This window comes from Rattus norvegicus, chromosome 9 (genome assembly GCF_021556685.1).
Source record: "Rattus norvegicus strain SHRSP/BbbUtx chromosome 9, alternate assembly SHRSP_T2T, whole genome shotgun sequence".
Classification (NCBI taxonomy): domain Eukaryota; kingdom Metazoa; phylum Chordata; class Mammalia; order Rodentia; family Muridae; genus Rattus; species Rattus norvegicus.
In genome coordinates, this window is record NC_141542.1 from 55784209 (window position 1) to 55806789 (window position 22581).

At 46.0% G+C, this 22581-nt stretch overlaps 1 protein-coding gene across 4 annotated transcripts in view; it reads right to left on the bottom strand.

The window, feature by feature from the left end:
* Positions 1–22581, bottom strand: part of Aff3 (ALF transcription elongation factor 3) — a 494860-nt gene that overhangs the window by 216966 nt on the left and 255313 nt on the right. For all 4 annotated transcript variants that reach the window (NM_001413892.1, XM_087566657.1, XM_087566656.1 and 1 more), the window contains 1 exon segment: positions 16283–16330. In NM_001413892.1, the coding sequence (NP_001400821.1) occupies positions 16283–16330 (48 nt within the window).

Consider the following 22581-nt stretch of genomic DNA (forward strand, 5'->3'; position numbering starts at 1 on the left):
AGCGTGATGTTATGATAAAATAGAGAAATGCGAAATAGCCAAAGGTGGGTAGTGAGCATAGGCTGGGTGAGGCTGGCAGTAATGTGTGTGTGTGTGTGTGTTTGTGTGTGTGTGTGTGTGTTGTGTGTGTGTGTATGTGTGTGTCGTGTGTGTGTGTGTGTGTGTGTGTGTGTATGATTTCTTAGGAGAAAGTTGCCAGAGTGCTGCAGTATTTTCTTTTGCCACCTGTAGCAAAGGGGAAAGATATATATATATATATATATATATATATATATATGTATGTATATGTATATATGTATATATATATATTTTTAAATTGTTGTTTTCTATTTCCCAATTTTTCATTTGGTTCATGGTTTTCATCTCTGGTCCATTGAATGTTATCTATCTTCTCTGTAAGAAACATATTAACTGTGTCGATAAATACCTTGGGCTTTTTTAATTGAATATTTTATTTATTTACATTTCAAAATAATATCCTCTTTTCCAGTTTCCCCTCCAAAAACCCCCTATCTAATCCCCCTTCCCCCTGCTTCTATGAGGGTTCTCTCCCACCCACTCCCTCCCTCCCACCTCCCTGCCCTGGCATCCTCCTACATTGGGGCATCGAGCCTTGACAGGACCGAGGGTTTCTCCTCCTGTTGATGCCTGTCAAGGCCATCCTCCGATACATATGCGGCTGGAGCCATGGGTCGGTCGCTCCATGTGTACTCTTTGGTTGGTGGTTTCGTCCCTGGGAACTCTGGGACGTCTGGATAGTTGATATTATTGTTCTTCCTATGGGGTTGCAAACCCCCTCAGCTAACTCAGTCCTTTCATTCCTCTACTGGGGACCCTGTGCTCAATCCAATGGTTGGCTGCTAGCATATGCCTCTGTGTTTGCCAGGAAGTTCCATTATCTGTGCCATAGTAGATTCTGGTGGGGACCATTGCTTTGCCTTTTCCAAAAACAAACAAGCAAACAAACAAAAACAAAACAAAACAAAAAACCCAAATAAACAAAAAACAAAATAGAACAATTTTTTTCCTCTTTGGATGCATCTGCACACCTACTGTCCCAAACAACTAAACTGCCGGTGTCAGTGGACACCACCGTAAACACATTCCACGATGTCTGGTAAAGTGCTCCTCCAGCGGCCTTGGCTTTGTTTTTTATTTGGAGGTCTGTGTTCATGTATCCAGGAAGTGAGCCCTGGCACTTGCAAAGGGCACCCCTCCCTTTATGAAGCTCTACTACTTTGCACCCCAATATTTTTGACTTTCAAGAATGGAGTCAGGGAAGGAAGAGGGTATCTATGCTCTGATTGTCTCTCAGGTTCCCACAGGCCCTGAGACTGGGATCCTGACAGGGCGCCCCTCTTAAGCATTCTACCCCATTGCCCACGGGGTAGGTAATGCACCATACACAATTCCCTACCCTTTTCCCAAAAATAGCACTGTTACTTTTCTCCTGTTCTCCCTTGATCCCGCTTCAGGCAGGGCCCACCATGATGCACTTCTACCATGCCTGCTTTTGTCCCCCAGGACTGGGAGGTAAGCCTGTGTCTTGGCAGAGGCTGGTAGCTGCTGTAGTTGTGGCTCACTTCCCCCCTCCTCTGTAGAGGGATACAGTCCTGCATGCTGGCCTCCTATGTCCTTTCTGCAAACTGAGACTCTGATCAGGAAGAGAGCAGGGTACATGGGTCTGGATGGATGTTCACAAGTGAGGTGTCTCAGGATCCTCCCAGGTCTCCCCTGCTGGTGCCAAGTAGAGACAAACCTGACAGAGGGGGCAAACCTAGCATGAGTTGCTCTGTTTGTGAGGCTACACTGACCTTTAGCAAGCATTTCAGTTTCTAGCTGGGCTTCTCATCTGCATCTCGGCCTTGACTGTTCTCCAGTGTAAGCAACACTCAGGTCCTCATTTGTCCTAAAGACAGCGCCCCTCCCTCCTGCCCCCCCACACCCCACACTCTAGCTTGGGCTAGTTTGTTCTTCGACTTGAGCTCTTAGGAGTTTTGTGAAAGTCGTCCGTCCTCCATTATTCTCTTTCACCATGGGACTGGCGCTCCTACAGCAAGTCAGCTCTAAGCTACAATATGCCTACTATTTGGGGGGAGAACTTCCTTAAGTTCTGTGCAGTTAATCCCCTTTAAGCTGAACACCTAGCAGAGACAGGCCGACCACTGTTGTGCCAGAAGATGAAACCCGACGGAATACACTACATCTAGTGCCGAGTATCCACGCACTGTTCTTCCTTTCCAAAGTAAACACAGGTTGACGTTTCGAACGACTCACACAGATGAGACCTCCCACCAGAGAACAAGCCAAGCTTGGAAATTTTGGACGCTCTTTAGTTCCTACGAAGACATGACATTTTATTCACATGAAATTCCACTTCTTCCTTAGGAGACAAAAAGCTGTCAGTGAACCGCCTGTCAAACAAATGGCCCACCAGGGGGTGCAGTCTCTCAGGGTAAGGACCTGAACTGTGGCGGAACACCGCCTTCGAGACCTGACCCACAGCATTCTACTGCTTTGCATGCAACTCCAAAGACGGCTATTCTTTGTGATTTGCTGTTTGACAAGCAATTTCAAAAGGGTTTTTTTTTTTTAAAAAAAACAAAACAAAACACTTTTGCCTTACAAACTAGTGCCAAGTTGTGAAAAAACTAAGCAAGTATTTGAATTCCTTAGAGAAGTTCATATTAATGTTGTCTTTTCCTATAACCAGTAATACTTTAGCAAATAAAAAAAAAAACTAGCACATATCATAGAACCGTGTTTTCTATACTGAGATTTCAAGTCAACCTCATTTCTAACAAATCTGAAAAGACAGTGAAATGATGGCAGCCGACGGCCCTCAGTTCCAAAGTAAAATGTTCCAGTCACAGGTTTACAGACGGGTTCGCCCCCCAAAGCACGTGTAATGAGTGAAAACGCGCCGTTAGACATGCTGATTCACTGGGATACATGAACCCGCAAATGCATCCAGCAGGAGACGTTACAACAACGTGCAGCAGTGGGCGAGAACAATAACGTCGTCCCGCAATCTACGCTCGCTCCAAGTCACGCGCTCAGTGAGCAGCAGGGATGCCCAAGGCTCCGGCTCAGCTGGAAATTCTCACCCTGGCGGCCAGGAGAGCCCTGGCTTCAGGACTGAATCCCACCTGCTGTCTCCTTACTCCGGGCCTTTACTTTCTCCTCTCCCTGGGAAAGGAGACTATCCAGTGTTGGTCTTCCTGGGGTTACAAGGGTAGTACCATGTACCACAGGGCTCTGCAGGCAGCAGTGGCCACCTCGGTCATTGCGGGGTGGGGGTGGAGGAGTCTGGCATTTCGAGGTGCGTTGTTAGGTAACTAATTATGTATGTTCCAGGCATACAGACAGGGACTACCAAGTGTCTCTACGCTTGCAAGTTTCCTTCATGTGATGGCTTAAGCCTTAGTCCTATACCCCAGGAACAGTTAGCAGCTCCCTCCCACATCCCACAAACAGAAACAGTAAATGCAGCCATGATGTGCTGCGTCTTCTTTAGGCTGAAGGGAGTGAGGCAGACCAGAGTCAAGGGTCCTGAGGTACCTGTGCCACAGTCAATCAGATATTCAAAAACATGTTTTTTGTTTTTAACACAAGTTGTTCCTCGATGGCCACTGGGGATGATGGGTCCCCCGAAGGCAGGCAGATCTGTAAATGCTCAAATCCCTTGTATGACATGGTACAGTTTCTGTACAAAACCTACAAATACCCTCCCATGTGGTTTATATCATCTCTAGATGACTATAATACCTGACATGAGGTGTTGAAACCCACGGGGAATGACGACTAGTGTCGTGGAGCAAGTCTACGTGCGTTAAGCAGGGATGTGGACGTACTAGGTCTGACATCACAGCTCCCCACTGAGACATGAGGTAGAGGCTGCCAGACGTAGAGAGCTTGGGATCTGTGAAGAGGTGGAGGCCGAAGGGGCCACACCCACACACCACACACATTCAGGGACAGCCTTGGTGTATGAAGCTTTCCTAAACCATTCCTCCCTCTTCTCTGCAGGCATGGGGAGTCTGTGGGAACAGGATTGGCTGTGCTCTGCATGGTATGGAAGAGTCCCAGGCTGCATGGCGGGAGACCTGAGTTTAAATGCTGCTCTTGTGTGCTACTGTCTCCACCTCCATCTTTCCACCTGGAAGGCAGGGAGGGCACTACATGAGCGAGCACGGTAACTCACTCGAAGGGCGCTCCAGCAGCACACATGAAGCCAGGCTGCAGGGTACGGTGGTCTCAGCTTCCAGCCGTGGGACTTGTCTGGTCTCCAGCCTTGGACTTTTCCTTCCATGCTTACGGGTGAAGGGTCCCGGACCTGGTGTGAGGAGGACCTGTGCATTTTCCTCACCCTAAGACATTAGGCTTTGGGTGGAGGGCTCTTCAAACCCAGATGATTGCTAATCTTGGTTCTGGAATATTCCTTCTAGCTTACTATTTTGTTCTCTGGCAGTTTAGTTGGTTTTCCTGTAGCGGTATGCGCTTTTGCTTTTGGTGCGGTTCACACTTGGAAAAAAAAAAAAGGTTATTAAACAGAGGAGCCCCATGGCCCTGGAGCTGGTGCTCCTTCCCCTGCCTGCTCTGAACAAGTCTCCCTTTGTGTTCCTTTGTGCTAAAGTGATTAATCATTTTACCATCCAAGGGCCGCTGACAATCTTTCTAGATGATTCCAGCTACCATGACCTCCACCCCCACCCCCAGCATCAGGACCTGTCTCTAACGTGCCAGGAACCCACTCTTTATTCTTGCACAGTGGGCTTCCCCTTTCATACAGCCATAACCAGCTATGTTTTCAACCCGTCTTTTCCCCTCCGAGTCCGGGGCTCAGGGTGCACAGGGTGTAGCGATGACTTCAGTGAGCAAACAAGAAAATGAGACAAGATGGTGAAGCTGGTTCACAGAGCAGATGGGGAGCTCTCTCCCCAACCGAAGGGGAGAAGCTGCAGACTGTTTTCTGGGCTACATCCTTCTCACGATGGATGCCTGGGGTTTCCTTTCTCCTTCCCCCTTTTCCTCTGGTGAGCTTCAATGGTCTTCTCAGGCTCTGTATGCAAAGTCCATGAAGTCCAGCCTTGGCCTCACCAGGCCCGTACGTAATCTCTAATTTGGTTTCCTGAGACATGGCTGAGGTAGGACTCAGGGGCTGGTCATTTAAAAACAAGTGTTCAATAGTGATTTTAGCTAACTTAAAACCTTAAAAAGCCCATCTGTTTTGTCCTCTTACAAGTATATAATATTGTGAAAGTGAATTTTAAATGCACATCTAAAGAAATGACCCAGCCTGACAAGTACTTCCTAGAGATGGAAAAGCATATGTACGTGGTCTGAGAAATGTTCACGAGGTTGGAATACGGGGGTGGTTTAAAGTGTGGGCTTCATATGTGCTGTACATCTGTATTTGAAAATATCTACAGGTAGCCAAGGCCTGGCGTTTTAAACTGTTGTAGCATAGACTGATAATAAGCATGACATTTATTATTATTATTATTTTTTAACCTAGGGCTTTCTGCATCTGAGGCAAGAAGTGAGTTTATCCCCACCCCTCTGTTCTTGATATTTTAAAGCTAATTTCAGAAGCCTAATCAATGGTGGTAGACACACGTTTGAATATGAGAAACTAAAGCCTTTTATATATTGATTTCATGGAACTTCAAATCTCTACTCATTTAGAATTACCATAAAACAGTCAAGGCGTCATGATAAGAACTTTGTTAATAAAAAAAATATGTAACTATAAACAAGGAACTGCCCACTGCATTCCCATGAAATATCTGGGAGAGAAAATCCTTCCCAAACCAGCTATGCAAGGCACAGGAAGTGGCCCAGTTGGTCAGCTGATCCTCAGGAAGCAAAGGCTTTGAGAAAGGTAGTTTTACAGAGAGACATCGACCAGGAAACCGAGGTGTTGAGCGTATAATTCGGATCAGAAATAGAGCCACATCCAATTGAGAAGAAAAAAGCTTCATGTTCAATAAAGCATTTAATTTGGGATGGCAAAGAAACCCAACACCTGTTGGGAAATTAGGGTCAGGGAGAACAGCATCTTTGAAAACCAGACCAAAACAGTGTGTCGATGTGCCAGGCTCTCGAGTCCCGATTGCTGTCTTCTCAGTATTTATACTGCCCAAGATCCATTGAGCATACAGGATACCGCATGTCCACGAATCAAAGCTACTAGGGCTATGGATGCCAGGATAAAGGAGAAACTGGTTTTCTAAGATTTTAGGTCCGAATGAGCTAAACATCGCTAAGATTGGAAAGGTAAAGAATTGCGCCTTATTTAAGACGTGTAACAGTTTCCAGGACGGACCAAGTCCCCTCTCTCCCATCGCCAAGCTGTCGCTATCTGCGTTGCAGATTATGTTTCAGAGATCTGTGTGCATACAATGGCAATTTGCATCAAATCAATGAAACTCCACAACCCTCAATTTGGAAGAAAAAAAAGTAACAAGAGAACACCGCGTGTGGTTTTCATAATAAACACAAGTTTTAAATATGTGCCTCGAGCTGATCTCTCTGGGTGGGTGTTTTAATTTTTTTCCGAGAGACGTTTTGCATAGACCGCATAAACAGCGGAATCCCTTTGACTTGCAGCCCTTGATTCCACAGTAGCAACATGCTAATTAACCAAATTATCCTCGCAAACTTATTATCTTGATTTCTCCAACTTGTAAAAATTCATTATCTATCAAAATGGAAAACCCAATCTCATAAAAGACAACCAAGACACAGGCGGCAGATACAAAAGTCCAGGGCTTTCTGCACTGCGGTTAACGGCTCGATCCCCTCCCATTTCTGACCACCAATCACTGTTTACCATGCAGTGGGTGACGATTCTTCTCCATACAATGGTGCTGGTCATCCTCAGAGAAGTAATGTTTTAAGGGAAAAAAAAATCACCTCAAATGTTTTTTGCTATGGTGCTAGAAGACAATAGTACAAACCAAAGGAACAAGCATGGGGTGAAGTCCGTCCATCCATCCATCCATCCATCCATCCATCCATCCATCCACCCATCCCTCTTCACCCACTTGCTCAGCATTTATTGGTCAGTGAGAAATAAGAAAGTCCACCCAGAAATGGGTATTACAGCGTGAACGCAGGTTCCTGGAATCACAGACTAGGAGCCTCTATTTCAGATCTGGGGAAGGAGAAAGGTTCCTAGAGAGAGTGCCACATCAAGGAAAAAAAAGAAGCCAGTCAGCTGAATCTGTGGCCTGAAGGAAAGGAGGCAAGGCAGGACCCAGGGGCAGAGCCAGAGGTGGTGACACCCTTGCAGAGAAGGAATTAAAGTTTGTGGTGTGGGCCGGGAAAACATGGCTGGGCCAACACAGAGGGGGCTGAGCAGAAATCTGGCTATCCTGTGCTTGGGAGAGGCTAGTGAAATGTAGGCTTTGGAAAGCTGATTCTGTGTACACCATGGAATGCTAGTTAGAGAAGGGGATAGATGCCAAAGGGCAGCCTTCTGGAATAATCTATGCTGAAAAGGATGGTGTTCTGACCTGGACAGAGAAAGAGAAAGAGAGAGGTGGGGGGGGAGAGAGAGAGAGAGAGAGAGAGAGAGAGAACGAGAACAGAGAGAGAATGAATATGAATAGGACTGTCTGGGGAAGAACTGAAGGAGAAGAAGGCAGGCAGAGAGAAGGATCCAATGATCCAATAGCTCTAGCAGCCACCTGACAGCAATAATTTACCTGGGAGGAAAAGGCGGTAGAGGTGTGAGGTAAAGTTAAGGTATCGGTGTGGAACATGTGGAAATGAGGGGAGCCAGACAGGTGAGCATGATAAACAGAGGAGGGTTCACAGCATGCATGGACACCTACCAGCAATGGGAAGAATGGGAGGAGATAACCGAAGGCCACCAACATCCCAGAGAGATACAGGAAGGGAGGACCAGAAGGCTAGGAGTTATCTTAAAGGGGAGAGATGCCGGACAAGCACTTGACCACAGGTGCTGTGGTGAGCATCGTCCCTGTGCCTCCTGATGATCATGTTTGGGGTCATCCTTCTCAGTAGGAGCTGACTTGCAGGTATGGGATGTGAAAGGCAGGCGGCAGAGGGGTGAAGACAAAGTGGGAATGAAGCTCCTAGCCTACCTAGGAGTCCAGGAGGAGTCCTGGGGGATGCAGCTCTGGAGAAAAACGCATCTCTATGGATTTTCACTGTTAGTACGATCAAAGTGCTTTAGAACACTTACGTGGGTACTCCAAGCACAGGAAGCTACCGGAGACACAGTTACAAGGCAGTGGAAACACTTGCGAGCTCTTGAGTCAGCTTCAGAGGAGGATGGGGCATGGAGGCATGGGAGCACGGGAGAGGTTTGGTCCCAAGTGGGAAGAAAACACCCAGAAGGAAGGAGGTCATGGCGACATGGAAGGATGTCTAAGTCTCTAGCACAGCAGCCTGGATTTACAGGGCTCCAGGAAAGTGGGGTCTCTGCCAGGTTCACTCAGCTATCCTGATGCCCGGAACCATGAGAAGCTGAAGCCAGCCAGTCCTAGGACACCCAAGGGAGACTCCAGTCTGCCAAGGACAGGGACTGTACAGTGAAGCACTTATGCAAGTAATGGCTGGGGTCACAGAGGCACAGCAGGCAGACAGGCCCAACGCTGGCCACACTGAATGCTTCTAACCCAGCCAGGCATTGCCGAATGCTGGCCACATTGAAAGCTTCTTCAACAGAAAAGCTTACTCTGTGCCGGAAGCAAGGCAGATAAGGGCGCCACATCTAAAGAGGCACAGGGCAGCTAAGGAGATAAGAATTCCACAAGAGGGATGTCAGAAAAATGTTTCTAAAGAGCCTCCTTAGGAACCAGGGTTAAAGGCACTGGCAGATGGCTCTCTAGCCCGTGTAGGTCTCTGGGTTCTATCTCAAACGCCCTTACCCCAGTAAAAGATCCCTTGGGGAATTAAGGACGAAGGTTGAGGAAATACTGACGAAGACAGGGAACCACCCGATGAGTTGAGTTCCTCAAAGGAAGGGTGTACCGTAAGGGAGTCAGGTTCAGCATAACACGGGACCCAGCTACTGCTGCATGGCATGGGCCTACTTCACTGCTGCTTCCACTGCTGGCTGCTGGGTATGCCACTGCAGCAGGGCCTGTCTGAGCAGACAGTCTGACCTTAACACGGCCACACAGCCCCCACACTAACACAAGCAGCAGTTCTGGGGAGACCCGAGCAGCGTGGTACTAGGACAGGGCTTGGTGACACAGTGTACTTGGGACCTTCACGCAAGGCCCATGTGTTTGACAGGATTTCAAGGTCGGAGTAAGAACTGAAAATTTAAGGCAGAGATGAAGTGGGCCACAGAGGGGCTTGTCCGACACAGTTCACTCACACACAAACACTTCTGTGAGCGAGTGTGATCTTACCCACCTTCACACCGTAAGTGCCCACCTCACTCCGGCACATATTTTCATGTCTGGATGCCTCTTTGTTAGGACCCCAAACCTTTTCAATAACTCTAAATTTTAAGAAACTTTATTTTTTAAATGCATATGAGTGTTTTTTTTGCCTTAGTGTATGTCTCTGTGCGTGTGCGTGCGTGCGTGCAGTTTCCATTGGAGACTAGAAGAGGGCATCTGATCCCTTGGGACTGGAGTCACAGACAGTAATGAGCTGCTGTGTGGTGCTGGGAATTTCACTCAGGCCTTCTAGAAAACCAATGGATGCCGTTAACTATTTTGCACCCTCTCTCTAGGCCCTGTTGAAAGTTTTCCAAAGTCTGATGACCTATATACAGCCATTAAACATATACATAGACATGTCTTTATTAAATACAGAAATCATAAAGAGAAATGAGATTAGGAATTAAGGGTGTGGCTCAGAATGTTGGCCTAGCATTTGCAGTGCCCTGGGTTCCAGCCCCAGCACCTTAAAAACCTGCACTAGAGAAGGGCGCTGGAGTGAAGGCCACACGGAAAGTGACCAGAGTGAGTCAGGGGCGCAGGTGGGTGGCACAGAGCACACCTGGCAGGTACTAGGTTCTGTGTTTTGTAGCAGTAAAATAAAATTTTGTGCAAACATTGCATACCTCATGAATCAGTGCGGGTTCACCAAGCCTTTACGCGGGCTACCATTTCTCCATTGTGAAAAGCATTTGGAATTCTTCCCCTAACTTTTCTGAAATGTACAATGTGTCGTCCTATCACGCGACAGAACGCACACACACTAATTTTAACCCATCAATTCAAAAAGAAAAGAAAAAAAAAAAACAACGTAAAAATAAGTGATGCCTTCGAGGGTGGTTTGTACATTTTCAAGTCTGGCTGCCTACCGTGATTTCACAGGCATTAGTACTTCCTGCTCTGTAAAGACACAGCCATGGTAAGTCTCACTTGTGGGTACAGGTAAATAAGCTTGCCCTCTGTTCCACGTGACTCACCGTTAAGCGCTATTTTCCTGACACTATTCCCCTAAACACAGAGAGGGTAAGATAGAGGAGATACTCGGAGAGTTTGCATGGGGTATGTGTCATCGTGTAGTCCCAATGAGTGGAGGAGGCTGGTGAGACCACCGCCTTGTGGCTACACTCCTGCCCCTAGCTCTCTAGTCCAGCGTTGGTGGGGCTGGCCTGGGCACCCCACCTGCCCAGGAGGGCTGATTCTCAAAGGAGCATATCTGCACGTTGTTTCCTCTCTGCCCGTCTTCCAGTAAATCACCTCTCCCACCCACTGAGCCTCAGCAGCTCTTAGGGCACTGAGCACGTCTACTAATTTTGTAGGTATTTTCTGCCCCTCATGGATGGAACACACATTAAAATGGAGTATTTTTTTTTAACTACTGCCGCCATTCCTGCAGTACTGAAATTCACAACCCATGTCAGGAAAACCTGACAACATGGCTGCAAATATTGACAGACACCCGTGGACAGGCTGAGGTGCTTTCCCCCGCGAGGGCAGGAAGTAGGGACAGGCTGCTGACAGTTTCCGAGTGATCTAACTAACTCTACTGCCCTGCTCATGACTGGATGACTCCTAACTGATGAGGAGGGAGGATACTGAGAACCAAAGCAGGGTGTTGTCAGCAGGAGCCTCCATCGTCCCTCGGGGTTACGGTTAGCTGTCACCCCAAAGTCTGCTGGGTCAGACCCTCCTCTCTTACAGATTCAACTCCTTATAGACTCATAGCATAGCATTCAGAATGTGGCCAGACTGGCCCTGCAATGCGTCACTCGGACACCTTTGGGAGGTAAGAATGTAGTCCTTTATACAGGGCTTTTGGTTTTAACCCAATGGACTAAAGGCGATTTTTTTAAATTAAGAATTTATCTACAGATGTAAGTGAGATATAAACAGATAAAATTTCTTTCCTTAACATTCAGATGATCAATAAGCAAGAAGAACACATATAACACAACACTATGAAATGTCCTAGCTTATCTTTGAGTGAGATGCTATGTTTTGTTTAGTGAACTCTCTCTATAACACCAGATTTCTGCTGGCTCCTTTTTCTATAATAAGCAATGGGGGTCACATTATGTTATTCCTTGACAGTTCTCAGGGGTTGATTTTTGTCACTGGTGGGCTTCAATGTATCATGAGTTCAATCTTCAGCATTGGAAACAAACTAAAAGAAATTATAAAGGAAACAGTACTAACTTTCACAAAAAGCCGCCCTGGTCTGCAGTGAAGGAGATGTGACCTGAGCCAGTCCTCCAAATGACCCAAGCAAGGCACTCAGAACAAGTCCTCTCTTTGTTTCTCGTGTTTCTGTAGGCACAGAGCAGCTAATATGTTTTCATCTGGGGCAAGGAGCACGTAGATGTTTGAGCACAAGGCCTCTCTTGTCCCACCCCCCGGAGCCTGGCCTTGTGACAGGCTTTAATGATGCACAAGCCATATGACACTGTTTACCATGCACGGACCTCTCCAGAGATGGTGTACAGCAAGGATCTTCAGTTTTCTGGGAAATTAAGGGGGGGAGAAATGCCTTTCCTGCATTCGCCTGGAGGCCGTTCCATTATAAAGTCAGGAAATGGATCTCCAGAATTTAAACAAGCATCCTTTACCCCTTTCATATAAATGGGAGTCCACAACCCTGTGTGAGCGCTCACCATGGATAGTTCACACTAGAGATGACAGCCAGGAAAAGAATCTGTTCAGACACAACACTCAAATGGTCTCTAAACTCAAACCAGAACCACAATTGGCCCCTTGGTTGTTATTATAAGGCATAGCACTTAGTGGGGGTGCTCTCAGTGAAGCATAACCGAAAACCTTCTTGTATAAAACTTGTGTATCCTGGACCCCAGCCCCGCACTCCTTCCATTATTGTTGCAAAGGGCTTTTATTGGCTGAACAAATGTTAATGCCATTCTATGTTAATGGGCACTGCAATGAAAGGCACTGAGGTACTATTCCACTTGAACCTTGCGGGGGGGGGGGGCGGGCGGGGGGAGATACAGGATGACTTACAGAAAGACCTACTCTGAGCATATGTCAGCCTCGAGGGTTTCAAGCCCTCATGGCCCATCTTTACAGGACTTAGTGATAATTCCACTCTTGGGTAAGAGAATTTCATAATAAGGCACAGATTTATCAGTTCCCAGGATTAAAAGTTCTCTGAGTAAGAGTTAAGAAAGCAATGATGCTTTAGAATGTGTGAAATGATTTGAAAACAGTCACCTCAGCAAAAATAAAAGCAGGGAGAAGCAGCCTAAGCTAGAGACACGATTGGCTGGCAACTCAAGCCATAAACCTGTGTGAGTTTACTGCGTGGATGCACGAGCTGGCATTTTCACACATGGGAATCCTTGTGACAGCACAAGAGCCCTGCTTCCCTTCTTCAATCGCTGAGAACTGACCGACACCTTATCGCTCAAAGTGTCTCCCTGCCCTATGCACCACCCAATTTCCCTTTCTGTTCACAGCTGGACCTTCCCTTCCTGGGCCTTAAGCACTTGCTCTCTTGTTTTCAGCCTCTCTCTGGGAAAATGTGGTCCTCTCTGTCCTGTTATTACCCATTGCCTCAGTTGTCTGCTGTGAGCTACCTCACTTACATGCCCACCTCTGTTCCTTGGATGCCCCTAGTCAACTCAATAGAGCATGCCTGAAAATGGATTCCTACTTCCTCTCTCTCCCTGAAACAGGAGTAATCCTGAATGCCACCATTGCTCACTGAGTCTGCACCCCTAAACATCTCTCCTATGCATTGTTCAAGGGCTTCCACCCTTCCTTCCTACTCTCTTCGACTCTTTACTCCATCCTGTGTGCCTGTCAGAATCCAGAACTGAAGTTGTCAAAGTGAGCATATCACCCTTCTTACCAACCCCACAGTTCCCTTCCATATGAGCATGCCTGGGAGGCCAGACCTAACTGGCTCCTCCTGTCTCCATCTATCACTCTCTGGTCATCTGGCCTACCCTGACCTCATAGGCCTCCAACAGGTTCTCCTGTTTCCTTTGCTTGGGGCCTCTTCATTTCATTTCCCAAGCAATGTCCTACCAGTCACTTCCTCAGTGAGACTAGCCTGAACCACAAGCAAGGTCATACAGCACATGGTTGGGTCACATAAATCCCCAAGAATCTGTCACTGCTCGTGTGACAGCATTTCCTAACTGGATCACTGCGAATAGACAGACAGTTCCACAAGGGTAAGAGGCCAAGGCTTTTTAGCCCACCAATGTTTCCCCAGATGCCTTTCTACACAGAGAGGACATGCGAACTCCAACCATCACCATTCTGAGACCCTCTGCTTCCTTCACAAGAGAGCATCACCCATTACCCAGCATGGCTCCAGACAATTACTCCTGATGACCTTGGCCACATCTGGTTTCCCCCAAGTGAGTCACAGAGCAGAAAAATTATGAAGAAAATTGGGCTCTACAGATGCTATCCATGGAAACCAGACAGCAAGAAAACAACCAGCCACATCCATGAGTCACAGCAATGGCATCACAATGGCTTTCTGGGTTTTCCTTTGGAGGAAAACTCACTCATTCACTTGCTCACTGACTTTATATAGGAGCCACAGTCCAGGAGGGATAGACACATAGGGAGTATCTGAGGCTGAGACATTGTATCTGAGGCTGAGACATTGTATCTGAGGCTATTACATTGTATCTGAGGCTATTACATTGTATCTGAGGCTGTTAGTAGAAAAGAGCCTTGGGCTTATGCCTAGGGGGCAGGGGGAGACGGTACATTGAGAGAGAGAGAGAGAGAGAGAGAGAGAGAGAGAGAGAGAGAGAGAGAGAAGAGGGGAGGGGAGGGGAGGGGAGGGGAGAGGAGAGGAGAGGAGAGGAGAGGAGAGGAGAGGAGAGGAGAGGAGAGGAGAGGAGATGATGGTAGAGAACTGCCAACTGAATGAGCCAAGGGCTAGCAAGAAAAAAGCCAGGCACTCCTGGGGACATAGCATCCTCTGGGTAGCTCCTCCATTACCCACTTACTAAGGACACTGAGGGGGTCAGTGTACAAGACTCCACTGCACGACTGATACCTCTACTGCTTCATGTAGGAGTAGAATTCCAAAAGGTTCTGAGAGGAAGAGAGCTCAAATAGTTCATTCTCTTCTCGCACAGTCCCCTTGTCCAGGCCCAGCCAGTAAACGTGTGGAAACTTCAGCCTACTGTGTGGGCACCCAACCATCTACTACAGGGCTCCAGTCTTTCGATTTTCATCATGCTTGACAGGAAGAGGGCTGCGGCTGAGGCAGCACCCAGTGGGAGGCTCTGAGGCAATATGGTAGGAAGGTAGACGGGTAGGTAGGGTGAGGCTGCCATTGTCTGTCTTTATAGAACAAAAGCTTTAAACTTGACTGGAAGACTCTGATTCACTTAAATGCATTTTAGTTTCCTTAAAGTATACCTTTTTAATGTGTACATTACTTGAGTTTTTATTTCAACTTCAAGCGCTATGTACAGATGAGAATTCAAAGCCCAGAGTTGAACATGGTGTATGGGAGACAACTGGAATCCCAGCAACCAGACAATGGAGGGAGAAATGTGGGATCCAGCCAGTCTGGGAGACCCTGTAGGGGGAGGGCAAGGATGAAGGAGAAAGATAAGGGATGCCAAATGATAAATTTCTTCAGAACAGATACAGGATGGTGTGAGGAGGTGTGTCTAACTACAGCAAGAGAGGCTGGGACACAAATGTGGACGCCACAGTCAGTCAAAGGGGCCTAACTGGAGAATTTAGCCATAACATGAAAGCACACTGAAAGAGTTAGGAAAGGCTTATTAGCATCAAATACTGTCCATCATTTAATCTGAAATGAAGCCACTAACACAGGTTTTCTTAAATAAAATATGGACTCAACATAATTAAAGGAACAAACCTTCGTGCATTGACCACAGCTTTCTTAAGAAGTTAAAAAAAATTCATTACAAATTCAAACACTCTAACTTTAATTATTCTGACCAACTTCGATATTTAAAAAGGTCTGTGAAAGAACACTTTTCAGGAAGAAAAATATCCTGGTTTTTTTAAAAAATGATTTGTGAAGGTAAAAATTTTAAGTCAAGTAATTATGTAATAATACTTGAACGTGTTGGCAGTTCATGGAGAAACATGCAGGGTATTCAAAAGGCAGGAACATGTGAATGCCCTCCTCTTTCCAGGGAATGGCCACACCACCTGGTATAATTTCTTTTGGTGTTTTGCCCAGTGCAATATCAGTTTTCTGAGAACTGTGAATTTTTTAGTTTTTTCCCCAAAAAAGATTATGAGGGAAGAAAAACTATGGGTTGATGATGACTTCCCGATTCTAAGTTGGAACACGCTAATACAGTGCCAAGCCTGTTCATTTGTGTGTGAAACTTGCATGTGGAGGGGAGGCAGTGGGAAGGACGGGCAAACACAGTACCAAAGAAATTTAAAACCCTCAATATGGCACAGAAATAAACTTGAGACTCCAGCATTAAGCTGGAGCTTCTGATTCTAATTAAGTTTAGAGGAAAAATCACAAGGCAGTTCCTGGCCGACCCAGAAAGGAATATTCAGGAATGGTCAGGTGACGGCTGGGTGCATACAGATTTGAATCCTGCTGTATTTTTCACCTAACACCTGTCTTGTTGGCCTTTAGCTAATCTCTTTAATGATGTCACCCAAGTGCCACAAAGCACAGGGGTTGGGTAAGCTTAGACTGCTGTTTCATGAAGTGTCACTTTGGTGACTCAGATGGCCATCCTCAGAATAGGTAACCACCAAACAAGGGACCACGAAGCATCACTTTGATAATGTGGCCACAGGACTTCCTTCTTCTGGGAACGCTATAGGCATGACCAACGCATTGATAAGATTTTAAAGAGCATTCTTACCCGAATTATTTCTTCCACACAGCTGTTGGTTTCTCCAGATCTATTCTCCTGAAAGCAAAGGAAAGATAAATCAGGTTTGATCCAATGGAATTAGGGTCACAAAAAGAGGGGGACAACCAAATTTCCAAATTACTTGGGGAATAAAGCAACATTGACTAGGGAATGTTTGAGGCAGGGAGTGCTGATAGGCTATGCCCTGACGACCAGCTCTCATTGGTCAGTTCTTACTGCTTCCCCTTTCCTGGCTTGCAGAGCCACATACATATGCATGCTCAGAGCTCTCCCACTATGTTAATGGAAGTGGGGAAAGTTCCCAGAGTCACTGAAAACGTTCCACAATTCTGAGATCCGTCCATCCACCTTGGGCTTCATCCAAGTCTGGAAACCGTTGTCTTTACCACAAAGTAGATCCAGTCTACCCATGAAACATGTGCGGTGGACCGGGTGGGTATATGATGGTCACCACAGCTTCAATAAAAGTCTAGATCATAGTCCTCAAATCCTACACCACGCCGCAGGATGAGTCCAAAACAAAATGCAAAGGAAGAACAGCCAGGGTCCTATGGGTGTTGCCAATCATGCTGGTGTTGAGTCCTGCCAGAAGCTCCAGCTCGCCGTCACCTATGCTGCCTTGCACAGTAGGCCATGCTGAGGTGTGATGGCCTCAGGTCCCAGGGGATTGGAGAGCATGTTGATGTCCACAGACACTGCTTAGTTACTGCTGGTTACACAGCAAAGGACATGGCTTTATGGGCACATAAAAGCAATGAGCGTCTACTGTTGGGTGTGCTGTTTCTGGTCCCCGGGGAAATCATTCTGTGGGCCCTGTAATTCAAGGGTGCCAACCGCAGCACAGGGCAATGTACTAGAACGAGACTTTTTTTCTTTTTTCTTTTTTTCCTTTTTGTGATCTGTTAGTCAAACCCACTGACTTTTCTTTACAACTCTTTCCTCTGGGAATGCCTTCTGTAGTTTTCTAGCTAATTCCAAGGCATCTTTGGGGTCATAGCTTACCTACAGTCTCCTCAAAGTGGCTATACTTGAACCTGGTGCTCTCAGGAGCATGACTTCCTCATCCTAGACTCCCTATAACTCCAACTCAATACTGCCAACTACCCCTCCACTTAGCACACACTCCATACAAAATGTGTCAACTGAACTGAACAGTGTTCTCTGTGTACAGTATTCATATCAGCTGACGGCAAGCAAAGTATCAAACGTGTCTCTTTCTGCAGTTGTTCCACCTTGGCTTGTTGTCTCAGATAGGGTTTTACCTCATAGCCTAGATGACTTTGAAACCTACCACTCCCCGTCTTGAGCCCTCAAGTTCTGGGATTATATACATTGCCACACCAGGGCTCACCAAGCTCACAAGAATCAACTCTAATGCTCAAAAGGTTGACAGCAGCATCCACAGAGATGGATGTCTCCCCACTCCTTGCCCTGGTTAGTAGGTCAGCATGAAGGAAGACACTAGACTTGGAAAAAGTCTCGCATGTGACTTCACCTTTTACTGGCACAGGACTGGTGATTTGTGTGGCCCCTGCCAATTGTGGCCCAAGAAGTCAACAAGGCTTTGAAAGGAAGCCATGTAACACAGAGCAGTGACTGGACTGGGTTGTGGGATGCCTGAGGCCCAGCAGTAGAAATTTCCCTGTCCATGGATGTTCCCAACAATGAGCACTGATCTTGAAAAATGCTGTCTGTCATAGCAGGCATGGCCTGATGCATTTGCGAAGGGGAAACATGGAACAATCATCCCAAAGGCTACATAGAAGAGTCTCAGTCACACCAGGGTTTCACTCCCATTCAGAGGAATGGCCCCTCTGATTATTTAAGTGCGAAGAATCAGTGGTTTCAGTTGGAAATTTTATCTCCAAACCCACAACCATTTCTTTCACACTGACGTCCCCAATCATTTGTAGGAGATGGAATGCTGACTAAGCAAATGCTAACCGCTCAATATACTTTCTATTTCCTACCTTAGAAACAATTAGAAGGAATAAATGTTTCCTCACTTTACCCAGGGTACAACAACCTATTATAAATACTTCAAACTCAACTTCAGGTTGAAGCCTTTAATTAAGCCTCCATTGCAGGGCAGAGACAGGGTAAGAGTCAGAGAAGCTATATCCATGCAGTCTCTTCAACATGACCATGAGGTCTCATCAACATGACCGTCTCAACAAGAGCTGAGCAAGGACAACAGGGACTGACATGGGGATACAGAAGAGGAAATCACATGGGGTTTCAGCCCTACACATAACTACAGGATGCTACACCGAGAGCAGAGGAATGTTCTTCTCCGAGGTAGAAGACACTTGATTCAACACCAAATGGTCTTCCTTGAAAACATAAATGCAAGTTTCACTAGGATTGAGCAGGCTGCATTTGTGTGTGTGTGTGTGTGTGTGTGTGTGTGTGTGTGTGTGTGTGTGTGTGTGTGTGTGTGTGTAGCAACAATTAAAGTATTGGAGGCCAGGAATTTGAGAGAGAGCAAAAGAGTGCAAGGAAAGGGTTAGCAGTAGAAGGGGGGGGGGGAGCAATCATATTTAATTTTAAAAAGATCTGAAAGTTATGCCTCCTTTGAAAATTAAACTTTAATTTCCCTTGATGTGCTGTGCATAGGGGGCAGACTGTTCTTAAAACGGTCGTTCCTACTCTCCTGTAAGTTCCTGTTGCCTTACTATAGTAATGAAGAGAAAGGTGTAGCAGACGCACTGTGAAGCACTGTTGTTCCCGTTGAGTACATAGGATTATGACACTGGCTCCCCCTGATGGATGTGCAGACTTGATGGGCAGGACAGACAGACAGTGACCATCAAGAGAAAGTGCTAAACTGAGGCCAGGACAATGACTTCCAGTAGCCATCTGAGGAAGCCTCATGCTTGCATCAGAGCCTGAGTGAGTCGGGCAGAGTGAGCCCCTGAGTCTTCTCTACAATAATTCTCCTCCTGGGGACTCAAGAAGGGGACCATATTGGTTTGAAGCTGCAGGGCTCCAGTTGCACTGGGGTGGGTCCACGGCACAGCATTGAAGGAAGTCTGATTCAGAAGGCACCTTGGAGCTCTTTCAGCAAAATCCAATGACTTTAACAGACAGGGAAACTTGGCTCAAATGAAGGGTTCTAACGAAAAACACTACTGCAACAACTGTGGCCAAGGCAGGGCCACTCACATTTCTATCAGTCCTCCAGGGACTTTTCTAGTTCAGGCAAACTCCCTGTGCTCAGTACTGGGGGCTGCCTCTAGTTGGCATGACATTCATGTTCACAGTGGGGAGATCAAAGGATTCTTGGAGCATTGAGGCCATCTTCTTCATCTGTTGATGTTACACATTACTCAACACTTAGCCATGGCCTCTCAGTCACCAAACCTCTACATCATACACAGAGAAGTGAGGAGCGAAAGGGGAGGAGAAAGACAGTCAGAAGCCATTCTCTTTTCTAACCAACTAAATGAACAGAAAGAGTATATATGACCTCAGAGATGGGCACATAGAAATCCAACTGGTCTTTCCCCCAAATGTACAGGAAGGGTAGATTAGTGAGTAGCGGAGGGAGAAAGGGGCCGGAGGAGCCTTCTTTTTTCTTTTTTCTTTTTTCTTTTTCTTTTTTCTTTTTTTTTTGGAGCTGGGGACTGAACCCAGGGCCTTCCACTGAGCTAAATCCCCAACCCCCCGGAGAAGCCTTCTGATTTTAGGGCTCTCCCTCGGTTCTAATTCCTACTTTAGTTATGTGCTTGGATTATATTTATACTTTGATAACTTTCTGTTTACGAGTAAGGCTGAAACATGCATGCAATTTACATCTCCAAATTTGCGTTTATATTTTTTTCACAATAAAATCACTGTTTCTCTTGGAAAGATACCCACAGAGAAGGAGGCTGCACAATGTAAATTTTAATTACTCTGTATTTTTTTTTTTGAGGGCTTGTGGCTGCTGCCTCACGCTGAGCCGCTGAGCTGTTGCTCAGTTGTTTACTGTGACTTTGATGAACCCCCCCTCATTTTTCTATCATTGCGTTTTGAAATCTGTCATAACAGTCTCACCTCATTGAAACTCCAACTAAACTTCAATTAAAAGCTAGCATCCCTGGCTGATTCTCCTTCCACAGCCTTGGTTGTAACATGCTTTCCCCAAATCTTAGCACTCACACACACACTGCACAGCCTGCCAGGGAAATGTGGGGACTGCAGTTCTGGGAAAGAAGAGCTCCAGAGGCAGCCAGGAGCACAGCATCAAGTCCCTAATTACCATGCTGAGCACAGCTCTCTGGAAGAAGCAAGGCTTCAGGAGAAAAGGCTCCATCAAATCAGAGTGAAATGGCATTTCATGGCAGAGGGGATGAGCTGCACACAGGACTGGTATTGGAAACAGTTTAACTCTTCATGAGATACACTGCAGCAAAACTTTCCTTCCTAACCAGTGCCTGAGGGGACAACAACATGATCAACAAATCCTCAAGAATCCTTAAACATTTAGAAACTGTTTATCCCGCTCCTACACCTAAATGTTTCTACAGGGCTACCTTTAAACAAATCTTACTGTTTTTCATTTACAGAAAACCTGAGACGAAGAGATGAAGTATTATATCAATGCCATGAAAATAGTGCCTGAGGATCTGAGCAAACACCAGGAACTACCATGACTGTGTGTGTGTGCTTGTGTGTGTTTCTGTGTGCTTGTGTGTGCATGTACCTATGTGAGTTTGTGTGTGTGTGTGTGTTTGTGTACTTGTCTGTGCATGTTTCTGTGTTTGTGCTTAGATGTTGTTTGTTTATGTGTTTGTGTATGTGTTTATGCATGTGTTTGTGTGTGCTTGTGTGTTTCTGTGTTTGTGCTTAGATGTTGTTTGTGTATATGTCTATGTATGTGTTTATGTGTGTGTTTGTGTGTACTTGTGTGTCTGTTTCTGTGTGTGTATTTAGCTGCTTGTCTGCTTGTATTTGTGTATGTGTTTGTGTGTGTGTGTTTGTGTGTATGTGTGGCTAGGTGCTGTTGTCATTTGTCTATCTTACTGAGTTTCATTTGTGCTTCGGTATTTGTTCTGAGAGACAGGAGACAAGATGGGTAGTGAATATGATCTTGGGTATGTGGGAAGATCTGGGAGGAATTGGGGGAGAAAAAAAATAATCTGACCAAAATATATTATATATATAACAACTTTCAAGGAAAAAGGCTCAATAATGTCCTTGTGAAATAGTATGAATAACTTTAAAATATGAAAAACCCAGGTGCAAAAGAAAAAAAAACAATAAATGAGGGTAAGGTCAACAAAAAATGACCGAGGTGTCTTACACAGACATAACTTAGGGAATCTACCAAAAGGCTGGGAAACACACCCTGTGGATAAAAATACCTTCAAATTCTAACATATAATGTGAAACCAAAGAAACAGAAGGAAAAGAAAAACAAAGTACGTTAGTTTAAAAACATGAAGCTGGGCACAGTGACTCCTGCCTACAATCCCACACTTCTAATGACTATTGTCACAAGCCCAAGGACAGCCTTGGCTATGGTGCAAAACCCTATCCCAAACCAAGAAAAAGCAAAACAGCCAGGGAGAGTTGGGTAAGGTGAGCTCTATCTTAACACCTGCCACTAAGCAGTGACAGGCAGCATATCACTTACAATGCACAACTCAGTTGTAAAGCCTCCCTACAGCGTTAAGCCTCACATTTAGTATCCCTTTAGTTTTTTTTTACTATATTAACAAATATAAACGTTATAGTCCAACTATCAGAAATTCAAGATGCTTCATCCTGTCATTTCTCTGAACGCTGGCATGCTGTCATGAGTGGAGAATTCCACATCTAGCCTCATGCTGGATCGAGATGTGCACACAAAAGCATTTATAATGCCAGTCTGTGCACACGAGGTGTATTTGAAACACGCAGGAATTCATTGCATCCCATGGCAAGGTGGGAAGTGGAAGCAGGAGCCTGGAGGCAGGAATGAAGTGGAGCCCATTCAGTGCTGCTTACTGTCTAGACTTTGTGGCTTTCTCAATTTCCTTAATTATGTGACAGTGAGGCCTGCCTGCCTAGGGATGGCACCACCCACAGTGGTGCATCAATCATTATTCAAGAAAATGCTCCACAGACGTTCTGAGAGGCCAATCTAAAGGAGACAGTTCCTCAGTTGACTTCCCTCTTTCCAGATCACCCTATGTGTGCCAAGCTGACAAAACTCAACCCAGCAGGACAATGTTCCCATTAACTATGTGACCTTGGGAGTGGAACCCAAGACCAAACATAAAATTCTTTTATGCTTTATTATTTTTTTAAATCAATTTTGC